At 34.9% G+C, this 17,880-nt stretch overlaps 1 protein-coding gene across 1 annotated transcript; it reads right to left on the bottom strand.

The window, feature by feature from the left end:
• Positions 1–4,746: 4,746 nt before the first annotated feature.
• On the bottom strand, positions 4,747–8,394 carry LOC139725356 (uncharacterized). Its single transcript, XM_071636443.1, has 3 exons — positions 7,650–8,394; positions 6,297–6,499; positions 4,747–4,911 (listed from the first exon to the last, which is right to left on the bottom strand). The coding sequence occupies exons 1-3, from the start codon at positions 8,392–8,394 to the stop codon at positions 4,747–4,749; spliced, it is 1,113 nt and encodes a 370-aa protein (XP_071492544.1).
• Between the last annotated feature and the right edge of the window lie 9,486 nt (positions 8,395–17,880).

The following is a 17,880-nucleotide window of genomic DNA, read 5'->3' as shown; positions in this document are numbered from 1 at the left end:
ATATACTCGGTTGTTTCTTTGTTTGATATTTAAAATATTCACGTCTGGAAAGCATATGGGATGTATCTTCGACATCAATAGCTGCATCCAACTGTCTTTATTAGTGATGAAAAAAATTTGTCGATGAAGGAAAAAAAAAGAGATCAAACGCATTTTCAGAGGTGTTTATTTTGCACTGTAATAATGACAAAACAGATATTGCATCAACATTGTAATCCCTTCCAAATCAAGTCTTATCAAAGTTATTGTGAACGGCATTCATTCCTTCATTCATTCATTTCTAAGTGTTCACTTGTATCTTTCCGTTACGAGGATTGAGCGAACGCAAATTAAACTATTCAGATACATTGTACTTATAGATGATTTATGCAAATCCTTCCAACATAAAAAAGAATATACTCACCTAATGACCTCCACGCGATCTAATTTTATAAGTTACAGGCCTAAGTAAGCTACAGCGATTTAATAAAAAAATGAATAAACAATCGACTTATTATTTTTTTTGGAAGAATTCACTATTTATTTCATTTTACCTCATTGGAAACGTTTGTTTCTACCTATAAATATCTTTCCCTGCATATCTCGCTAATCGAATATTTATTGTTCGTCATTACATCCTGATACATTCCCTGAGAAATTCTGTTACCGTCACCAATGATATACATCGCCGTACAGTTTCAATTCCCTCTTGTTACAGAGCAGTATAGCCGGTGGGGAAAAATGAAGTCAACAGCTATATACTTGGAAATTTCAGCTAATCGAGATTAATCAACATACCATTTCAAACAATGAAATAGAATGTTGGTGTGTATGTTAGTCAATTTACTCTACTCGAAATTTTCAGGTCTCATTTTTGAAGACGCAAAGTCCGCCACTCACAGGGTATGAAAGATATAAATGAAAGTTTGATGAGGACTGAATGTATCTCCTTTCCGACAACAAAAAGCAACTCTGACTCATTTTCCAGTATAATGACATGGAAAAGTGAAATGCTGGTAAAGTCACCACTGTTTGCAAGAGTTCTTTGGTCTCACGTGGAAAGGTACAAAATCAGCTGCTCTCCTTTAGCAGCTGTGACATACAAGAAAAGAAAACAAAATTGCTATGACAAACAAAATAATAATTTTGTGTCTGACAAACACACACACACACATACACACACACTCGCGCGCGCACACACACACACATCAAACAAAACTCGCACATACTGTGAGCAAAAATTCACCTCGCGTATAAATCTACATGTATACATATGAAACGATAATCCTGCTCTAGAAATTGTCTGCTTTCGAAATAAGAAAAAAATCATCAGGTCAAATTCATCGAATGTATACCAGTTGCAAAATGGAAGTTGATTTTTCCTTCTTTTCAGTGTTTCTTATCTATCTTATGATCATCATAGAAAGCCATATTCAAAGGCGCTTCTCTGCTATGAATAGCGACAAATCGAATATCTTTCGTTGAATGAATCAAATAGCATTTTATGGTAGTAGGAATTAAGAGGAAGGTATATCGGATAATGTTCTCAAGTACAAAGGATACTTCGCACCTATAATACTACGCAAGACTTTCACTGACACATTATCTACTAGACGTGACACAGTACGGAAGTGTTTTGAAAGCAAGCCTATTGATACCGGTTGACTGAGGCAGGAAAAAAATCCTCTTTTGCTCCTATACGCCAAGAAAGAGACATTTCAGGGATCAACTGAATAGAATCATTGCATTGAGAACGTGTGGATAGAAATTAGGATCAATATCTTGGCGTGATGTGTTGCTACCTTCCACAAACGAGTGCGTCTTCCTCCACTTCTGCCTACAGGGAAACGCAATGTGTCATAATTTATGGAATTACCATGGAATGGTTTTAACCCTGGTGTCTCCATAGGTTAAAAGTTGTTATGTGTATGATTTTCCATCAATATTTTTCTTGTCACTTTTCGAATTCTTCCCAATTGTGAATGAATGATTTGATTTTGACTTGATTTAACAAAATACCGAAATTGCAATTATACAAAATATGAATTCAGGCCTCAACAATATCCGTTCTACGTTCTATCCGTGTTATATATATATATATATATATATATATATATATATATATATATATATATATATTATATCATGTATCATAAAAACTTTTCATATATATGTATATATATATATATATATATATATATATATATATATTATAGAGAGAGAGAGAGAGAGAGAGAGCACGGAGCTTCATTGCAGTTCGTTGGAGAGAGAGAGAGCCATGATTGTTAAATTACAATATTGGAAATGAGTATGAGTAATTCAGTGTGTGAGTCGTTTCCATTGTGTCTTGGTGTCTTAAAGAAACATCAGAAAAAAAATTGACAAACTGTATACACAAGTAATGACAAGCATGAAGCATTCGATTGGAGGGGGGGGGGTAGACTCTGTAAAGAGAACATTTTAATCAGAATAACCACACAGATGCAATGGATGAATTCAGGCATGAGTGAAATGATATGTGTGTTTAAAAATAATTATAGAATTACAATTTAACTTTTGTTAGTCCTGGAACAAGTCTTTAGAATTCACTCTAATACTAAACTTGGTTTACAATGCATCCTTGCTAAAATCACAGCAACATATTCATCCCTCAGGCTGACAGTATGCAAAAAGTATGGGAGTATATCTTCTCCCCAGGTTCTGCACAGTACAGGAAGGAGAAGAGTAAGATATTACTATAGGTTTTCTACTATTACTATTGACCGATTCGGGTTCGTTGAGGGCAGCAGACATTTTACGGCACAGGGCGCAGCCATAGTGGGTGTATCGGTGTGTATCAGCCGACCCCCCCCCCCCCTGCTCTCCCCCACCCCGGGGCAACATGTTTATCACGCACTTGTAACAAAGGTTCGCGCACTAAGCAAGCATTCGCGCACTCAGTACGAGACGCCCATTGGCTAAAGCAGTTTTTCATTCTGCGCGCGTGCTAATGTAGGGAGAGGGGTGGGGGAGTGCGGAGGGGGGGGGGGGGTCGGATGATACACCCAGTATGGCGCTGCCCATGCCAAAAATACACATAGCGCGTCACAGAATCGGTCAATAGGTATTTGAGTCCCAATTTCTCTTTTAAATTAACAATTTCTTCGCTTACTTTCATTACACCAAATTTACTAATTCTTCCTTTTATGTCAAAAGAAAAATGTTTGGGGTCTTTTCCTCATACCAATGAGCTATCGTAGTAATACGTATACACAGGCGCCTAATTCACAATGAAACAGTTGATTTCCCATTTACAGACTAGTCAACTTGTTTACACAATGATCGTGCACTAAAATCAACGCAAATCATTAAATTTTGTATTATTTGATGTAAGAGATATTTGAACAGATAACACTGGTTCTTTTCATATCCTGATCTGAAATGGATATGTTATTTTGTTTTCTAGGATATGTATTTCTCGCTCATGTTAAAAGAAAATGGCTAAAGGTGAAATACATATATACACTCAGCAAATAAAAGAAAGTAAACACTCTTTCAAGCTCATATTTCCATTAAATATTTGGCTAGATAATGATGGTTTGTATATTATCTTAGAATTAATCTTATTGGTTATCAACCTGGTAGGTCATTAAAAAGGAGCATTTTACGCATGAGTAAACACATTTGCAAAAATGGACAAGTTCTCATTCAAGCGTATGTGCTCTTTCATGTATAGCAATAAGAACGAAGACAAATCTAACACAATAAGAAACACAAATTAATTTGCAAAAACCACCCACTGATATCCGCAATGTCTCTGTAACCCCAAAAGATAAAGAAAGGCCCCCTCCCAAAAAACAAAAGATAGAAAATGAAGAATATTTTGTCAAATCCAAATTCAAATGATATTACAGAAGAGGCAATGATGAGAACAAAAATGGTTTAATAAAATTTGAAATGTTATTTCAAATTAGGAAAATTTAAAATGATACTTGGTTCTTGAATTTGTCTCATGAATTCTAAAATTCGTGAATTAAAATATTGAAATAAAGAAATTCTTTCCACTTTATCACTTTTGCGGCTTACTCCTTATGACAATTGAATTTGAGTCTACAAAAAGTCTTATTTTCCCCTTTAGTTGCCCACTTTGTTTTTGCTTGAGGATTTAAAGATATACAACGGATCAAAAACTTATTTTTGCTATTCATTTATGTTTCTCATTGTGTTAAACTGATCTTAGTTATTAATGCTATATCGTGAAGGCCATTTGCAAATGAGTGACAAAATGTGAATTTCTGCAATTTTTACTTTTGTGACTTAGAAGACAAAACTGAATGTGTTCACTTATGTGTAAAAATTTCCTTTGTAATGACCTTTACTTTCTTGATGGCCAATAAAATAATTGTTAATACGGTATATGACACAAAGATTTTTTACCAAAATCTTATATGCAAAAATGTGTAATGGAAAATGTGTATACTTTCTTTATCTATGTACTTATTTATTACGTGGCACCGAGAATTCAATATATATTCAAATCTCTTCCTGCAAAAGCATGTAAAGACAAACCACAATCGTATATCGCAGAATTTACTTTTTTCGTGTTTATCGCTAGAATAGCGACAAAATTGTGACAAAAATTTTACCATATTTTTCGCTGGCCAATTTGCGACTAATCCATCTGAAACACAAGCCAAAAAGGTGGTCGAGAATATCAAGCAGACGACGGTGCTCTTAAACCAAGCTATGCAAAACCTGAGTGGCTGACCATGTTCGTTAATTACCCTTTTACTTGCAGGACATTGCCTTGAGACAATCTTCTCGAAATCGTCGGTTGACTGCCGCGTAGACGAATACGTTGATGACGTGGTTAATGTACTTCAACTGACCTCCGGCATACGCCACAATGGCCACAAGTGGCTTTTCATAGTGGAAAAGTACGATATCACTCAGCTGCACATCGAATTGAAAACCGGAGGAAATAAGAAAGGAAAATGGAAGAAAATTCACAATGAATCACTGAATACAAAGAATTGGTGCACAAAGAATATAATTAGTACACATTTACATACATGGACACACACAAGCGCATTGTGTAATATATTATTGACTTTTATTTAATATAGATTATAATAGCGCCCAATGCAAAAATCGCTACTTGGCCCTGTTACAGCTCACATTCATGACTAGAGTTATTCAGCTTTGGCTATAGATTCAAGGGTTTGCTTTAACTATACGACTGTGGAAAAAATTGGTTTTCTACCTCAAAAATTGTTATTAGAAAAAGAGAGAAAAAACATTAAATGTGTCCTACATTATCACTTCAATCCTGTGCACCGAGTATACCCATGCATAAAAAGTAACGCTTTATAGTGACGATTACGGGTTTCATATTTACATTTTATGCATAATTAGTAAAACAGAAAGAGGTATAGAAAGTTTCTGGTAAATGGCGGTATAAATGCCAATTCTTACCAAGGCTGACTGGCTTCTTCTATTCAAAATAAAGTGACTCAATTTTAAAGCATACACTGCAAAAAGTCCGGTGTTAAATAGTGAACACCGAACTGGTGTTACATTTTCGGTGCTCATTTATGGTGTTAAATTAACACCTCCGGGTGTCGTTTCCAAATATAAAACTGCTTTTGAAGAGTTTCTTAGTAACTGCACTTCTTGTTGATTTTTAATTTAAACAAGACGATCAAGAATTTTACATTAAAATACTAGATTTTTGAAAAAATGTGAAAATAAATTTACACCACAGTAACACCAGCTGGTGTGGTCTCTTATTGAAGCTGGACGGGTGTTAAACCATTGATATTAACACCAACAAATATCAAATCGACACCATGTGGTGTCATTTTTTAATTAACACCAGTACAGTGTCAAAAATATCACCAGGTACAGTGTCAAATTAACACCACGAAGTGTCAGGTAAACACTTTTCAACACCATCACAGTGCATTTTCAACACCTGTGGGTGTGGTCCTCTATTGAAGTTTGATCGGTGTTAGATTTAACACCCATGGTGTTAAATCTAACACCGATGTTTTTACAGTGTATATTTTCAGAAATGGAGGATTAACAAACACATTCAAATTATGCTTAAAAATAAGTTTGTATTGATTATCAGCGAGTCTTGCCTATTGTAGCAATGATGTATTCATGAATTTAGTTACGCTTTGGTGGAATACCTAATTAAGAGGTCTTCAATGGCTTCCCATCGCCCTGTCTATACGAATCCGAAGTTTGGGAGAAAACTGTGAGATGCCCAACCTGTCGGGGTGTTTTGGAAAGTTCTATACGAACACGTAATGGTTTTGTTACCACCGCCTCACCTCTCTTGTTACAATTATGTCAAAGGCCACGCTCGGTAGCCAGGATACAAAGAAAACGATACTGACGATGAACAGCATGACGGTAGTTCGATGGTCATTATTGCTCTTCTTCTTTATCTTGGACGACAAGGCAGGAATTTCCGTCGTCGTGCCATTTTGATCGTGAACTGGATTGTTGTTTGACTTCATTTGAATGTCAGCATCTGTGCGTACGATAAATTCGTAAGGAGATTTAACTGCAGGCTGTTTTGTTTCACTTCGGTTTATTTAACACTTAAAAGAAGAAGAGAAACTTAAACATGCCTCTCCAGCGAGGTCATTCGCATAAGTTCTTCTGGTTTTTTTTAATGGATAAACACATTTTATCATTGTTTGTAACGGAAACATTTTTTTTTTAAAACATTATCAACTCCCCCTGTTGCCTTCCTGCTGCATACACAAGGCCCGCATTCTTTTAAAAAATAATACATATATAGGCCTACCTTAAAAATACCTCTTACAGACACAGGCACAGTCAAGCCAGCACATACTCTTAGTTGTATGGTTATCTCTTCGTGCAAACTAATGGCTGACATTGCAAATCCTGGTATTTCTGGATTTCTGGTATCAGCATAAGAAGTGGGGGCTTTTAATAGCTACACGTTTATTTACTTTTCGCTGTTTTTATCTTCTTTGTCAAACTGGTTAAAATTTGATTTAGGCATATATGTGGAAACATTAATATTTCCCCATCCGTCTACCGTCGCTGCGAGAACTGTAAAGATCGTCATTAGAAAGTTTAGCTTCACCTCTTCTCATCAACTGAACATTGGTAAAATCAATTTCAGTATCAGTTTCAAGTATACTTCACGATATGAATGAAGGAAATGATAAAATCACAATGTTCAGAAAGATTGATAACAACCTCACAAAGTCAAGGTTAGGCCTACACTAAAATTATGATTAATTTCTATTATGTGTGCGTGTGTGTACAGTATGTGTGTGTGTAAATTAGTCTTCTCCTCTATCTCGAATCTAACGTGCTTTTGTAGCTAAATAGTTGCTGAAATGATGTAAGGCTGAAATGAATATAAACATGTATCATAATATACACTTTCTGAAACATTTAGGTACAATATGTGGCGTAATGTTCCTAACCGCCTGAAAAAATTCTTCTATCTTAAATTATCGTACGCTGTCGTTCAAAAGCTGAGAGAAAAAAAAAACAGCAACGTATAACAAAAAATTTCAAAAATTCGTTTAAGTGAGTCAATGCCGATTCAACAATTGGCCTACTTGTTTGTTTGTTTTTTAGTTCAATAGAAATATTTTCTTTGACGCATAAATCCTTTCATTAAAAATATCTGTACTTACCATCAGGGCAATCCTTTTTCTTGACGCTATTAAAAATCTCTGCATTAGATTCGTCAGACGGGAAATCTGCGGTTTTTGGAACACATTTGTTATCAGCGAACACGGAAGACGATACCGAGCAGATGCCTGACTGGGTGTTCTTCAGTATATGCCCGCCGGTGAGCTCCCGTCGGACCTTCTGTTGTCCTCGAATGACCCGAAAGATCTTAAAGTACAGGATGGACGATACGAGTGACGAAAGGGAGAAGATGATTGTCTGTAACCAAGCGTACGTGACGCCGACCCATGCGATGTCGCCGAACACCATACACGTCATTTTTCCCCCTTCTTCGTGAGCTTGACTCAGGTAGATGAAGGGCGAATTGCAGGTGAACGCAAACAAAAAACACCCCAAGGACACCCATGTTGCTGTCTGGGGAGAGATTGGGCGAGAGAATGGTGTTACGATTGCCCTAAAGCGGTAGACAGCTATCGTGACAGTCAGCAATGCTGCGGCCAGTACGCCGGAGCGAAGGCTAACCATCTCGATAACGCAGTGGACATCGCTGACGCCCGAAAAGAAGACGACCACCTTAAGGGCGTTGAATGATGACGAGATGAGATCGACGACTGCGAGAGCTATGATGGCGATATCTCCGGCATTTTTGGGCCGACGACGAGCAAACACAAGGCAAATCAGAATGTTTCCTAGGACGCCCATGAGGGGCGATGCGATTCCGACCACGACACGAACGTATCGATGCATTGTACTGTCTTGATACCTGGCAAACAGTCAAAATTGGACTTGATCAATTACACATAAATTGGCATGTTGAAGAATATTCTCAATGAGAAAAAACGTCTTAACAGGCAAATCAGTTTCGAAATACAACTTTTTCCAAGTGTGTTCTTAGCTTCCCTTCCAACAGTAAAATGGGAAAAATTATATACGGAAGCGGTGATATGTAGTTTCCATATTTTCTTGAATCATTTTTTTGAAAGCGCTGTCAACTGACAGAATGTACAATCATATGGTTCGATATGAAATAAAGATACTGAATATGCATGAAGGGTAGCTGATTGGTTGCTGAGAAGAAAATGGAATAATCCTCTGCTACGAATGGAGCGTAATAATGCTAGACGTGATGATTCGATATTAGTCGTGGTTAGGCTATATGTTACGTTTTGCGTTGTATTCGTTCAATGAAATGGTGTATATTCAAGCAAATAATTCTTACAGAAGAGAGTTCGAAGGTATATATAATATGCCTTAACGTATTCAGTTACGCTGAGTGTACTTCCAGATATCTGTCATAAAAATCATCTCATTTAATGCATGGAGTGAAAAGAGCAGCACGTTTAATTTTGTCGACATCTTTTGAGTCCAACTTTGCAATTTTGGTGGAGATGAGGAGATATAATTACCTGTAGATCTTGCTGTAGGAACAATAATTGACATGTGTAGGAAATTTTCTGGTTCAAAGAACTTTTGAAAACTATCCCAGTGTTGTGCGATTCGGACATAATGCCAGTTTCACCGCCAGGACGATAAAGGGCCTACTCGGTTGTTTCTTTGGTTTATATTCAAAATATTCACGTCTGAAAAACATATGGTAATGTATCTTCGACATCAAAAAGCTGCATCCAACTGTCTTCATTAGTGACGACAAAATTTACTTTTGTCGATAAAGAAAAAAAACAGTTAAAACGCATTTACAGAAATATTCAGTTTGCACCGTATGGAATGATAACCAACGGGATCAACTGATCAGTAACATTAATTGTGCAAGAACGATCCCGATACATGTATTATGAGTCTACCTCTCCACACGCTGCCTATAAAGCATAATGATACAGTTGTCTTGCATGCCACTCAATCACTACCTCGGACTGTTCGGGGTCATCCCACTATACCGACAACCACGGGTCATACAGCCCGTGAGTTCGACACCAGGCAAATAAAGCCCATGAGTTCGACACTAGGTAAAAACAGCCTACGAGTTCGACAGATACAACAGGGGGCTTAATGTGTCGGTCTCGTGGGCCTTGTTAGCTTAGTGTCGAACTGATTGGCTGTATGACTCATGACCTGTATAACTCATGGGCTGTGTAACTTGTGAGCTGTATGACTCGTGGGCTGTATGGCTCGAGGGTGTCGGTCTCGTGACGTGCACCCGATTGTTCTTGGTATTGTACACTGACAGGTTGCTGAAAGACCGAGGGAACAATTCGTACCCTTCGTTCGGAAATATTGCTGGACTCCAAGCTGCTGACCCCGTTATGGATAACATTCTGAAGGAATCATTGACCATGATAATACATTATAATCAATACTGCGCTTGCTTCAAACCAACTGAAGACAGTGAAATATCTATCCATAGTGACAGGGGATGAATAGATTCCGGTTGATATACAGTACGTAATAATGACAATACAGATATTGCATTAACATTGTAATCTCTTCCGAATCAAATCTTAACGGTCAGTGTGAACGGCATTGAGCATGCTCTTGTATCTTTCCATTGCAAGGATTGACCGAACGCAAATCAAACTATTCAGATACATTGTACTTATATAGATGATACATAAATACAAATCCTTCCAACATAAAAAAAGAATATATAAACTCACCTCATGACCTCCACCCGTTATAGTTAAAGGCCTATGTAGGCTACAACAATCGAATTAAAAAAATCGACTTATTTTTATTTCATTTTTGTTTTTATTTACTTATTTTTCATTTATTTATTTATTTATTTGTTTTTTTATTTATTTATTTATTTATTTATTTTTTTTTTGGGGGGGGGGGAAGAATTCACTTTTTATTTCATTTTACCTCATCGGAAACGTTTGTTTCTACCTACTAAATATCTTTCTCTGTATATATCGCTTATCGAATGTTTATTGTTCGTCATTAGATCCTGGTACATTCGCTGGGAAATTCTGTTACCGTCACCAAATACACATTGCCGTAGTTTTAATTTCCTTTTGTTACAGACCAGCAGCCGTTGGAAAAAATGTAGTCAACTGCTATGTGGGTTAATAATACATTAAAACTTCAGTTAGTCGAGATCAACATAACTTTTCAAACAATGAAACAGAATCCTGGTGTGAATGTTGGTCAATTTAATTGTCTCACTTTTGAAAGATTTAAAGTCCCCGCTCACAGAGTATGAAAGATATGAATGAAAGTTTGAGGATAACTGAATGTTGTTGTTTTTTTCTCGCCTTTCCTGGCATAATGACATGAAAAAAAAAATGCTGGTAAGGTCACTCCGCTAAAGAGTTCCTTGATCTCACGTGGAAAAATACAAAATCCGCTGCTCTCCTTTAACAGCCATGAGCTACAAGAAAAGAAAGAAAATTGCTATAATAAAGAAAATATTATTTCTTTTATTATGCCTGCCCTTTATAAACGCTAACACACACACTTACACACACACACACACACACACACACACACACACACACACACACACACAAATCAAACAAACAAAACTATACTGTCAGCGAAAATTCGCGTATTATCTGTAGAATAGACATAGGAAACTATAACGATTAGGCTGCTCAAAAAATCATCTGCTTTCAAAAGAAGAAAAATCATCAGGTCAGATTCATCGAATGTAGTTGAAAAATGGAGGTTGACTTTTCTCTCTTTTCATTCTTTCTTATCTATTCTATGATCATCATATGAAGGCCATATTTATAGGCCCTTCTCTGCTATGAATAGCGACAAATCGAAGAACTTTCTATGACTGAATCCAATAGCATTTTGTGGCACTAGGAATTAAGAGGGTATATCGGATAATGTTCTCAAGTACAAAGGATATTTCCCATCTATATACTACGCAAGACTTGCAAGGACACATTATCTACTAAACGTGACACAGTAGGAAAGTATTTTTGAAAGGAAGCCTATTGATGCCGGTTGAATGAAACAGGGAAAAAATATTCCTCTTTTGCTCCTATACGCCAAGAAAGAGATATCTCAGGGATCAAATGAATAGAATCATTGCGTTGAGAACGTGTGGATGTAAATTAACATCAATATCTTGGCGTGATGTGTTGCTGCCTTCCACAAACAAAAGTAAAAGTGTATCATAAGTTATCACCTTTCTCACTTCTGTGCGTCTTCCTCTACTTCTGCCTACAGGGAAACGCAATGTGTCATAATCTATGGAATCACCGTGGAGTGGTTTTAACCCTGGTGGCTCCATAGGTTAAAATTTGTTATGTGTATGATTTTCCCCAAATGTTTTTCTTGTCACTTTTCGAATTGTTGCCAATTGTGAATAAATAATGTGATTTTGATTGGATTTGATAAAACACATAAGTAGAAAGAAAAAGGAACACGGTTATAACGAAATTCCAATTAAACAAAATAAGAATTCAGGCACAATATCTGTTCTACGTTCTATCCGTGTTAAATATATATATATATATATATATATATATATATATATGTATATATTTATATACATTGTATGTATCATAAATACTGTTCATATATATATATATACCTATATATATATATATATATATATATATATATATATATATATTATAGAGAGGGAGGGAGAGAGAGAGAGCCATGATTGTGTTGGAAATTAGTATGAGTAATTCAGTGTGTGAGTCGTTTCCATTGTGTCTTGGTGTCTTAAGAAACATCAGGAAAAAAATGACATACTGTATACACAAGTAATGACAAGCATGGAGCAGTCCACTGGAAGGGGGATGGACTCTCTAAAAAGAACATTTTAATCAGAATAACCACACAGGTGCAATGGATGAATTCAGGTGTGAGTGAAATGATATGTGTGCTTAAAAATAATAATAGAATTACAATTTAAAAAGTGAGTGAAATGATATGTGTGTTTAAAAATAATAATAGAATTACAATTTAACGCTTGTCAGGGCCGGAACAAGTCTTTAGAATTCACTCTAATTCTAACTTGGTTTAGAATGCATCCTCCATAAAATCACAGCAACATATTCATCCCTCAGGTTGACAGTGTGCGAGTATATCTTCTCGATAGGTTCTGCACAGTACAGGAAGGAGAAGAGTAAGATATTACAATAGGTTTTCTACTATAGGTATTTGAGTCCCAATTTCTCTTTTAAATCAACAATGTCTTCGCTTACTTTCATTACACCAAATTTGCTTATCATTTCTTTTATGTCAAAAGAAAGATGTTTAAGGCCTTTTCCTCATTGAGCTTTCGTAGCAATACGTATACACAGGTGCCTAATTCACAATGAAACAGATAATTTCCCAGTTACAGACTTGTCAACTCGTTTACACAATGATCGTGCACTAAAATCAATGCAAATCATTAAATTTTATATCATTTGATGTAATAGATATTGAATAGATAACGCTGGTTCTTTTCATATCCTGATCTGAAATGGATATGTTATTTTGTTTTCTAGGATGATAATTATGTATTTCTAGCTCATGTTGAAAGAAAATGACTAAAGGTGAAATACAGATATACACTCAGCAAATAAAAGAAAGTAAACACTTTTTCTAGCTCACATTTTCAAAAAAAATATTTCGCTAAATATTGGTGCTTCATATATCATGTTGAAATTAATTTTACTGGTTATCAACCTGGTAGGTCATTAAAAAGGGACTTTTTACGCATGAGTGAACACATACGTTTTCTCTTCCGAGGCACAAACTGAAAATTGCAAAAATGGACAAGTTCTCATTTATGCGTATGTGGTCTTTCATATATAACAATGAGAACAAAAAACAAATTTAACACAATAAGAAACACAAATTGATATGCAAAAGCCACCCACTGATCTTTTCAATGTCTCTGTAGCCCCCAAAGATAAGGAAAGGCAAAAAACAATGGAGAAAATGAAGAATCTTCTCTCAAATCCAAATTCAAATGACATTACAGAAGAGGCAATGTGAACCAAAATGGTTAAAATTTGAACTGTTATTTCAAATTTGGAAAATTGAAAATGATACTTGGTTATTGAATTTGTCTCATGAATTTCAAAATTCATGAATTAAAATAATGAAATATAGAAATTCTTTCCACTTTATCACTTTTGCGGCTTACTCCTTATGCCAATTGAATTTGAGTTAACAAAAAAAGTCTTATTTTCCCCTTTAGTTGCCCACTTTGTTTTTGCTTGAGGATTTAAAGACATACAACGGATCAAAACTTATTTTTGCTATTCATTTATGTTTCTTATTGTGTTAAACTGATCTCATGTTATCAGTGCTATATCGGGAAGGCCATTTGCAAATGAGTGACAAAATGTCAATTTCTGCATTTTTACTTTTGTGTCTTAGAAGACAAAAATGAATATGTTCACTCATGTGTAAAAATTCAATTTGTACTGACCTATACTTTCCTGCTGACCAATAAGATAATTTCCAATATTGTATATGACACAAAGATTAACAAAAAAATCATGTATGAAAAAATATGTAATGGAAAATGTGTTTACTTTCTTTATCTATGTACTTATTTATTACGTGGCACCGAGAATTCAATTTATATTCAAATCTCTTGCTGCAAAGGCATACAAAGACAAAACACAATCGTATATCGTAGAATTTACTATTTTCATGTTTATCGCCAGAATAGTGACATAATCGCGACAAAAGTTTTTATCATATTTTCTGCTGGCCAATTCGGGACTAATCCATCTGAAACACAAGCTAAAAAGGTGGTCGAGATTACCGAGCAGACGACGGTGCTCATAAACCAAGCTGTGCAAAACTACACCTGTATCACCCCTATTCAATTCAATTCAATTCAATAGTTTATTTATTTCCATCATCACAAAGAAAAGAAAAGAAAAAGTTGACATAATCCAAAGTGATACAATTTTTTTTTCATTTCTCTTACACTCGTCCGATAAAGGATTTTTTTTTTCAATACAATATAAATTATACACGAATGATGTCGTAAAAAAGAAACAATGCACTTTGTCATGGCAACAAAAATAGTAAATAATCACAATGATGGAAAACAGTGTTCCACTAAAAAAGCCACGCTTGTAAAACGTGGAACACTGGAACGAAACAACAACAGCACCAATTTGTTATACCAATAAGACATATTCATTTTAAATTCTTCTATATACTATTGTACAGTTTACTCATTGATATAATGATGTTGATACTATGAACAATACTTACTAGGATTTTAGGATGCAAACGTATAAACTATATAACATATCACATTTGTGGCACAGACACTATGGGGCCAGGTGTGCCAGGAAAATTGAACTGAAAGGAAGATATGCAATCGGCCACAAAAAACATAACGACGACAACAACAACAACAATAACACAATACACAGAAACAACAGAATTTGAGGAAATGCACTCAGACAGATACTGGACAACGAAGAACGAGAAAAAAGGAGCAGGGAAGAATAGAGAAGGAAAAGGAGAGGGATGGAAAAGGTCTGTGGACACACTACAAAATCTCAAGGAAAAGTGAAACATGACGGGTTTTTTCATTGAACAGAATTAACTGGTATATTTAGAAAACAAATATTTTTTGAGTTTATACCTAAATGTAATTAACTTCACAGATTCTTTTAGATCATTATCTAAGCTATTCCAAAATCTGGGTCCGGTATAAACAAATGTATTTTGAGTGTGTACAGTTCTAACTAAGGGAAGATGAAATTCTTTAGATTGTCTAGTGGGATAGTTATGTACGTGGCTGTTACGGTGAAATAAAGAATAAAATATTTTGGGTAGATGATTGCAGTTGTAATTAAACATAAATTGACCAAGTTGAAACAAATACAACTCTTTTATTTTCAGAATTTTGTGCTCAAGAAAAAGCTTGTCAGTATGTGTTCGGATATGAAGGTTAAAAACGATTCTGAGCGCCATCTTTTGCAGAAGAAAAAGTTTATCTAACAATGTCGAATATGTATTCCCCCAAGCAAGAATTCCGTAATTCAAGTACGGCAATACCAAACTTGAATAAAGCGTAATCAAAGCCGAAGAAGGAAGATAATATTTCAATCTATTCATTATGCCTATGTTACGTGCAATTACTTTACAAATATTGTTTATGTGACACTTCCATGATAACTTATTATCAACACAAACACCTAAGAATTTAATAGACGAAACCTCTTCTAGGGGAGTAGTGTCAAATATAACATTACCTGGTAATCTATCTAAAGAATTACTGAAAAACATATACTTTGTCTTCTCAATATTCAGTGACAATTTATTTGCATATATCCATTGTGAGACATTCTTCAATTCATCATTCACTGTACTAATCAAAGTATTAGGGTCAGGGTGGGAATAAAAAAGATTGGAATCATCCGCGAATAATATGAAAGAGAGTTTATCTGAAGATCTATAAAAATCATTAATGTAAACTATAAATAACAGTGGGCCTAACAAACTTCCTTGCGGAACACCACATTCTATTTTCTTCATAGAAGAATCAAAACTGTTCACATGTACATATTGAAATCTGTCAGATAAATAACTCGTAAACCATTGCAAGGCTTTTCCGCGAATACCATAATGGGATAACTTAGAAAGAAGTATACCGTGATTAATCGTATCAAAAGCCTTTGAGAAGTCCAGGAAGATGCCTATTGTATGCGAGAATGTATCAAGTGCATGTGTAATCTTTTCCACAAAGGTAAGTAAAGCGTGGGTGGTGTTGTGATTTTCTCTGAATCCAAATTGAAAATTCGTAAATATATTACTCATATTGAAAAATTTTACAGTTCGGATATATACTATTCTTTCCAAAATTTTAGAAATTGAAGTTAATAACGATATTGGTCTGTAATTATTGACATCATTTTTCTCCCCTTTCTTATATATAGGTATAACTTTGGCAGTCTTCATTTGACTTGGTACAAGCCCAGTACTAAGTGATAGATTAATAATATATACTAAAGGATCTATTATTTGAAGAATTATATTTTTCAACAAATAATTATCGATTCCATCACAACCTGTGCTTTTCCCTTCTTTCAAATTATTAATAATATCAATAACTTCTTCGTTATACGTAGGGTCCAAGAATATAGTTTTAGGATTAGGTATATCTAAAAAATCAAAAAACACTTTATTAGATGAAGGGATACTTTGTGATAAATTTTTCCCAATCGATGCAAAAAAATCATTAAAAATTTCGGCCATACCAGCAGGTACATTGCTTGAGGTATTACCCCATCGTACTTCTGAAATACTAGATGCATCATTAGATGTATTCATAACATCTTTTATTGTTTTCCAAGTATTCTTTATATCATTTTTATATTTCATTATCTGGTTGACATAAAATTTTCTCTTTTGTAAACGCAATAAATTAGTAAGCGTGTTTTTGTAAGTCACATATTTTTGTCTGTTTTTATCCGTAGGGTTACTCCTGTATTTATAAAACAAATTATTTTTTCTATTAATCGATCTTAAAAGTGATTGGGTTATCCACGGGAGTCTTGGAGTTCTTTTATAAGAACTTTTCCTTGTGCAAAACGGAATATGTTCATCAATTTTAGAAGTGATAGTTTTCATAAAATAATCATAACACAAATCAAGATCGGTATTGTTGTATACAAAAAACCAATCAATATCTTTTAAACTATTTTGCAAATTAATAAGATTATTGGCCGTAATCTTACGACGTCTCTGATAATTATTTTGCCTAGGAGATAACTTAATTGGCACTTGTGTAAAGATTGGATAATGATCAGAGATGTCAGATAAAACAATACCAGACTCGGGAATTGGGAGAATATTACAAAAAATATTATCAATCAAAGGGGCAGATCGGTCAGTAACACGGGTCGGCTTAGAAATTAACGGTAATAAAGAAACAGACATTAAGGTTTCTACAAATTCTTGCGAAATATGTTGGGAGTTACATTTCATAAGATCAATATTGAAATCACCCATTAAATATACATGTTTATTTGTAAAGATAGAGTTCTGCATTAAATTTTGTACATACAACAAAAAATCATTCGGATTCGATCCAGGGGGTCTGTAAACAACTCCAATCAGTATGTTTTTCCCATTCGGGTTTACCATTTCAACAAAAAGAGATTCAACTACATCAGTCATGACATTCAATTCTTCGTGGATAGAATATTCAAATTTGTTGGGGATGTATAAACCCACGCCACCACCCATTCTTTCTTTTCTATTTCTGTACACGAAATCAAAGCCGGATATAGAAAATAAATGACTTATATTGGGAGTCAACCATGTTTCGGTCAGACCTATAACAGA

Source organism: Diadema antillarum, unplaced genomic scaffold (genome assembly GCF_040938485.1).
Source record: "Diadema antillarum isolate AM-2024a unplaced genomic scaffold, OU_Dant_1.0 seq00000035_RagTag, whole genome shotgun sequence".
Taxonomy (NCBI): Eukaryota; Metazoa; Echinodermata; class Echinoidea; order Diadematoida; family Diadematidae; genus Diadema; species Diadema antillarum.
This window is presented reverse-complemented; position numbering and strand designations above follow the sequence as displayed.

Bases quoted from the DNA above. Each gene is read 5' to 3' on its own strand.
- LOC139725356 (XM_071636443.1), bottom strand. From the start codon at position 8,394: ATGCATCGATACGTTCGTGTCGTGGTCGGAATCGCATCGCCCCTCATG. The intron at 6,500-7,649 runs GTAAGTACAGAT...TCGTACGCACAG, and splicing joins GAAAAAGGATTGCCCTGATG to ATGCTGACATTCAAATGAAG. The intron at 4,912-6,296 runs GTGAGGCGGTGG...TTCGATGTGCAG, and splicing joins ACATAATTGTAACAAGAGAG to CTGAGTGATATCGTACTTTT.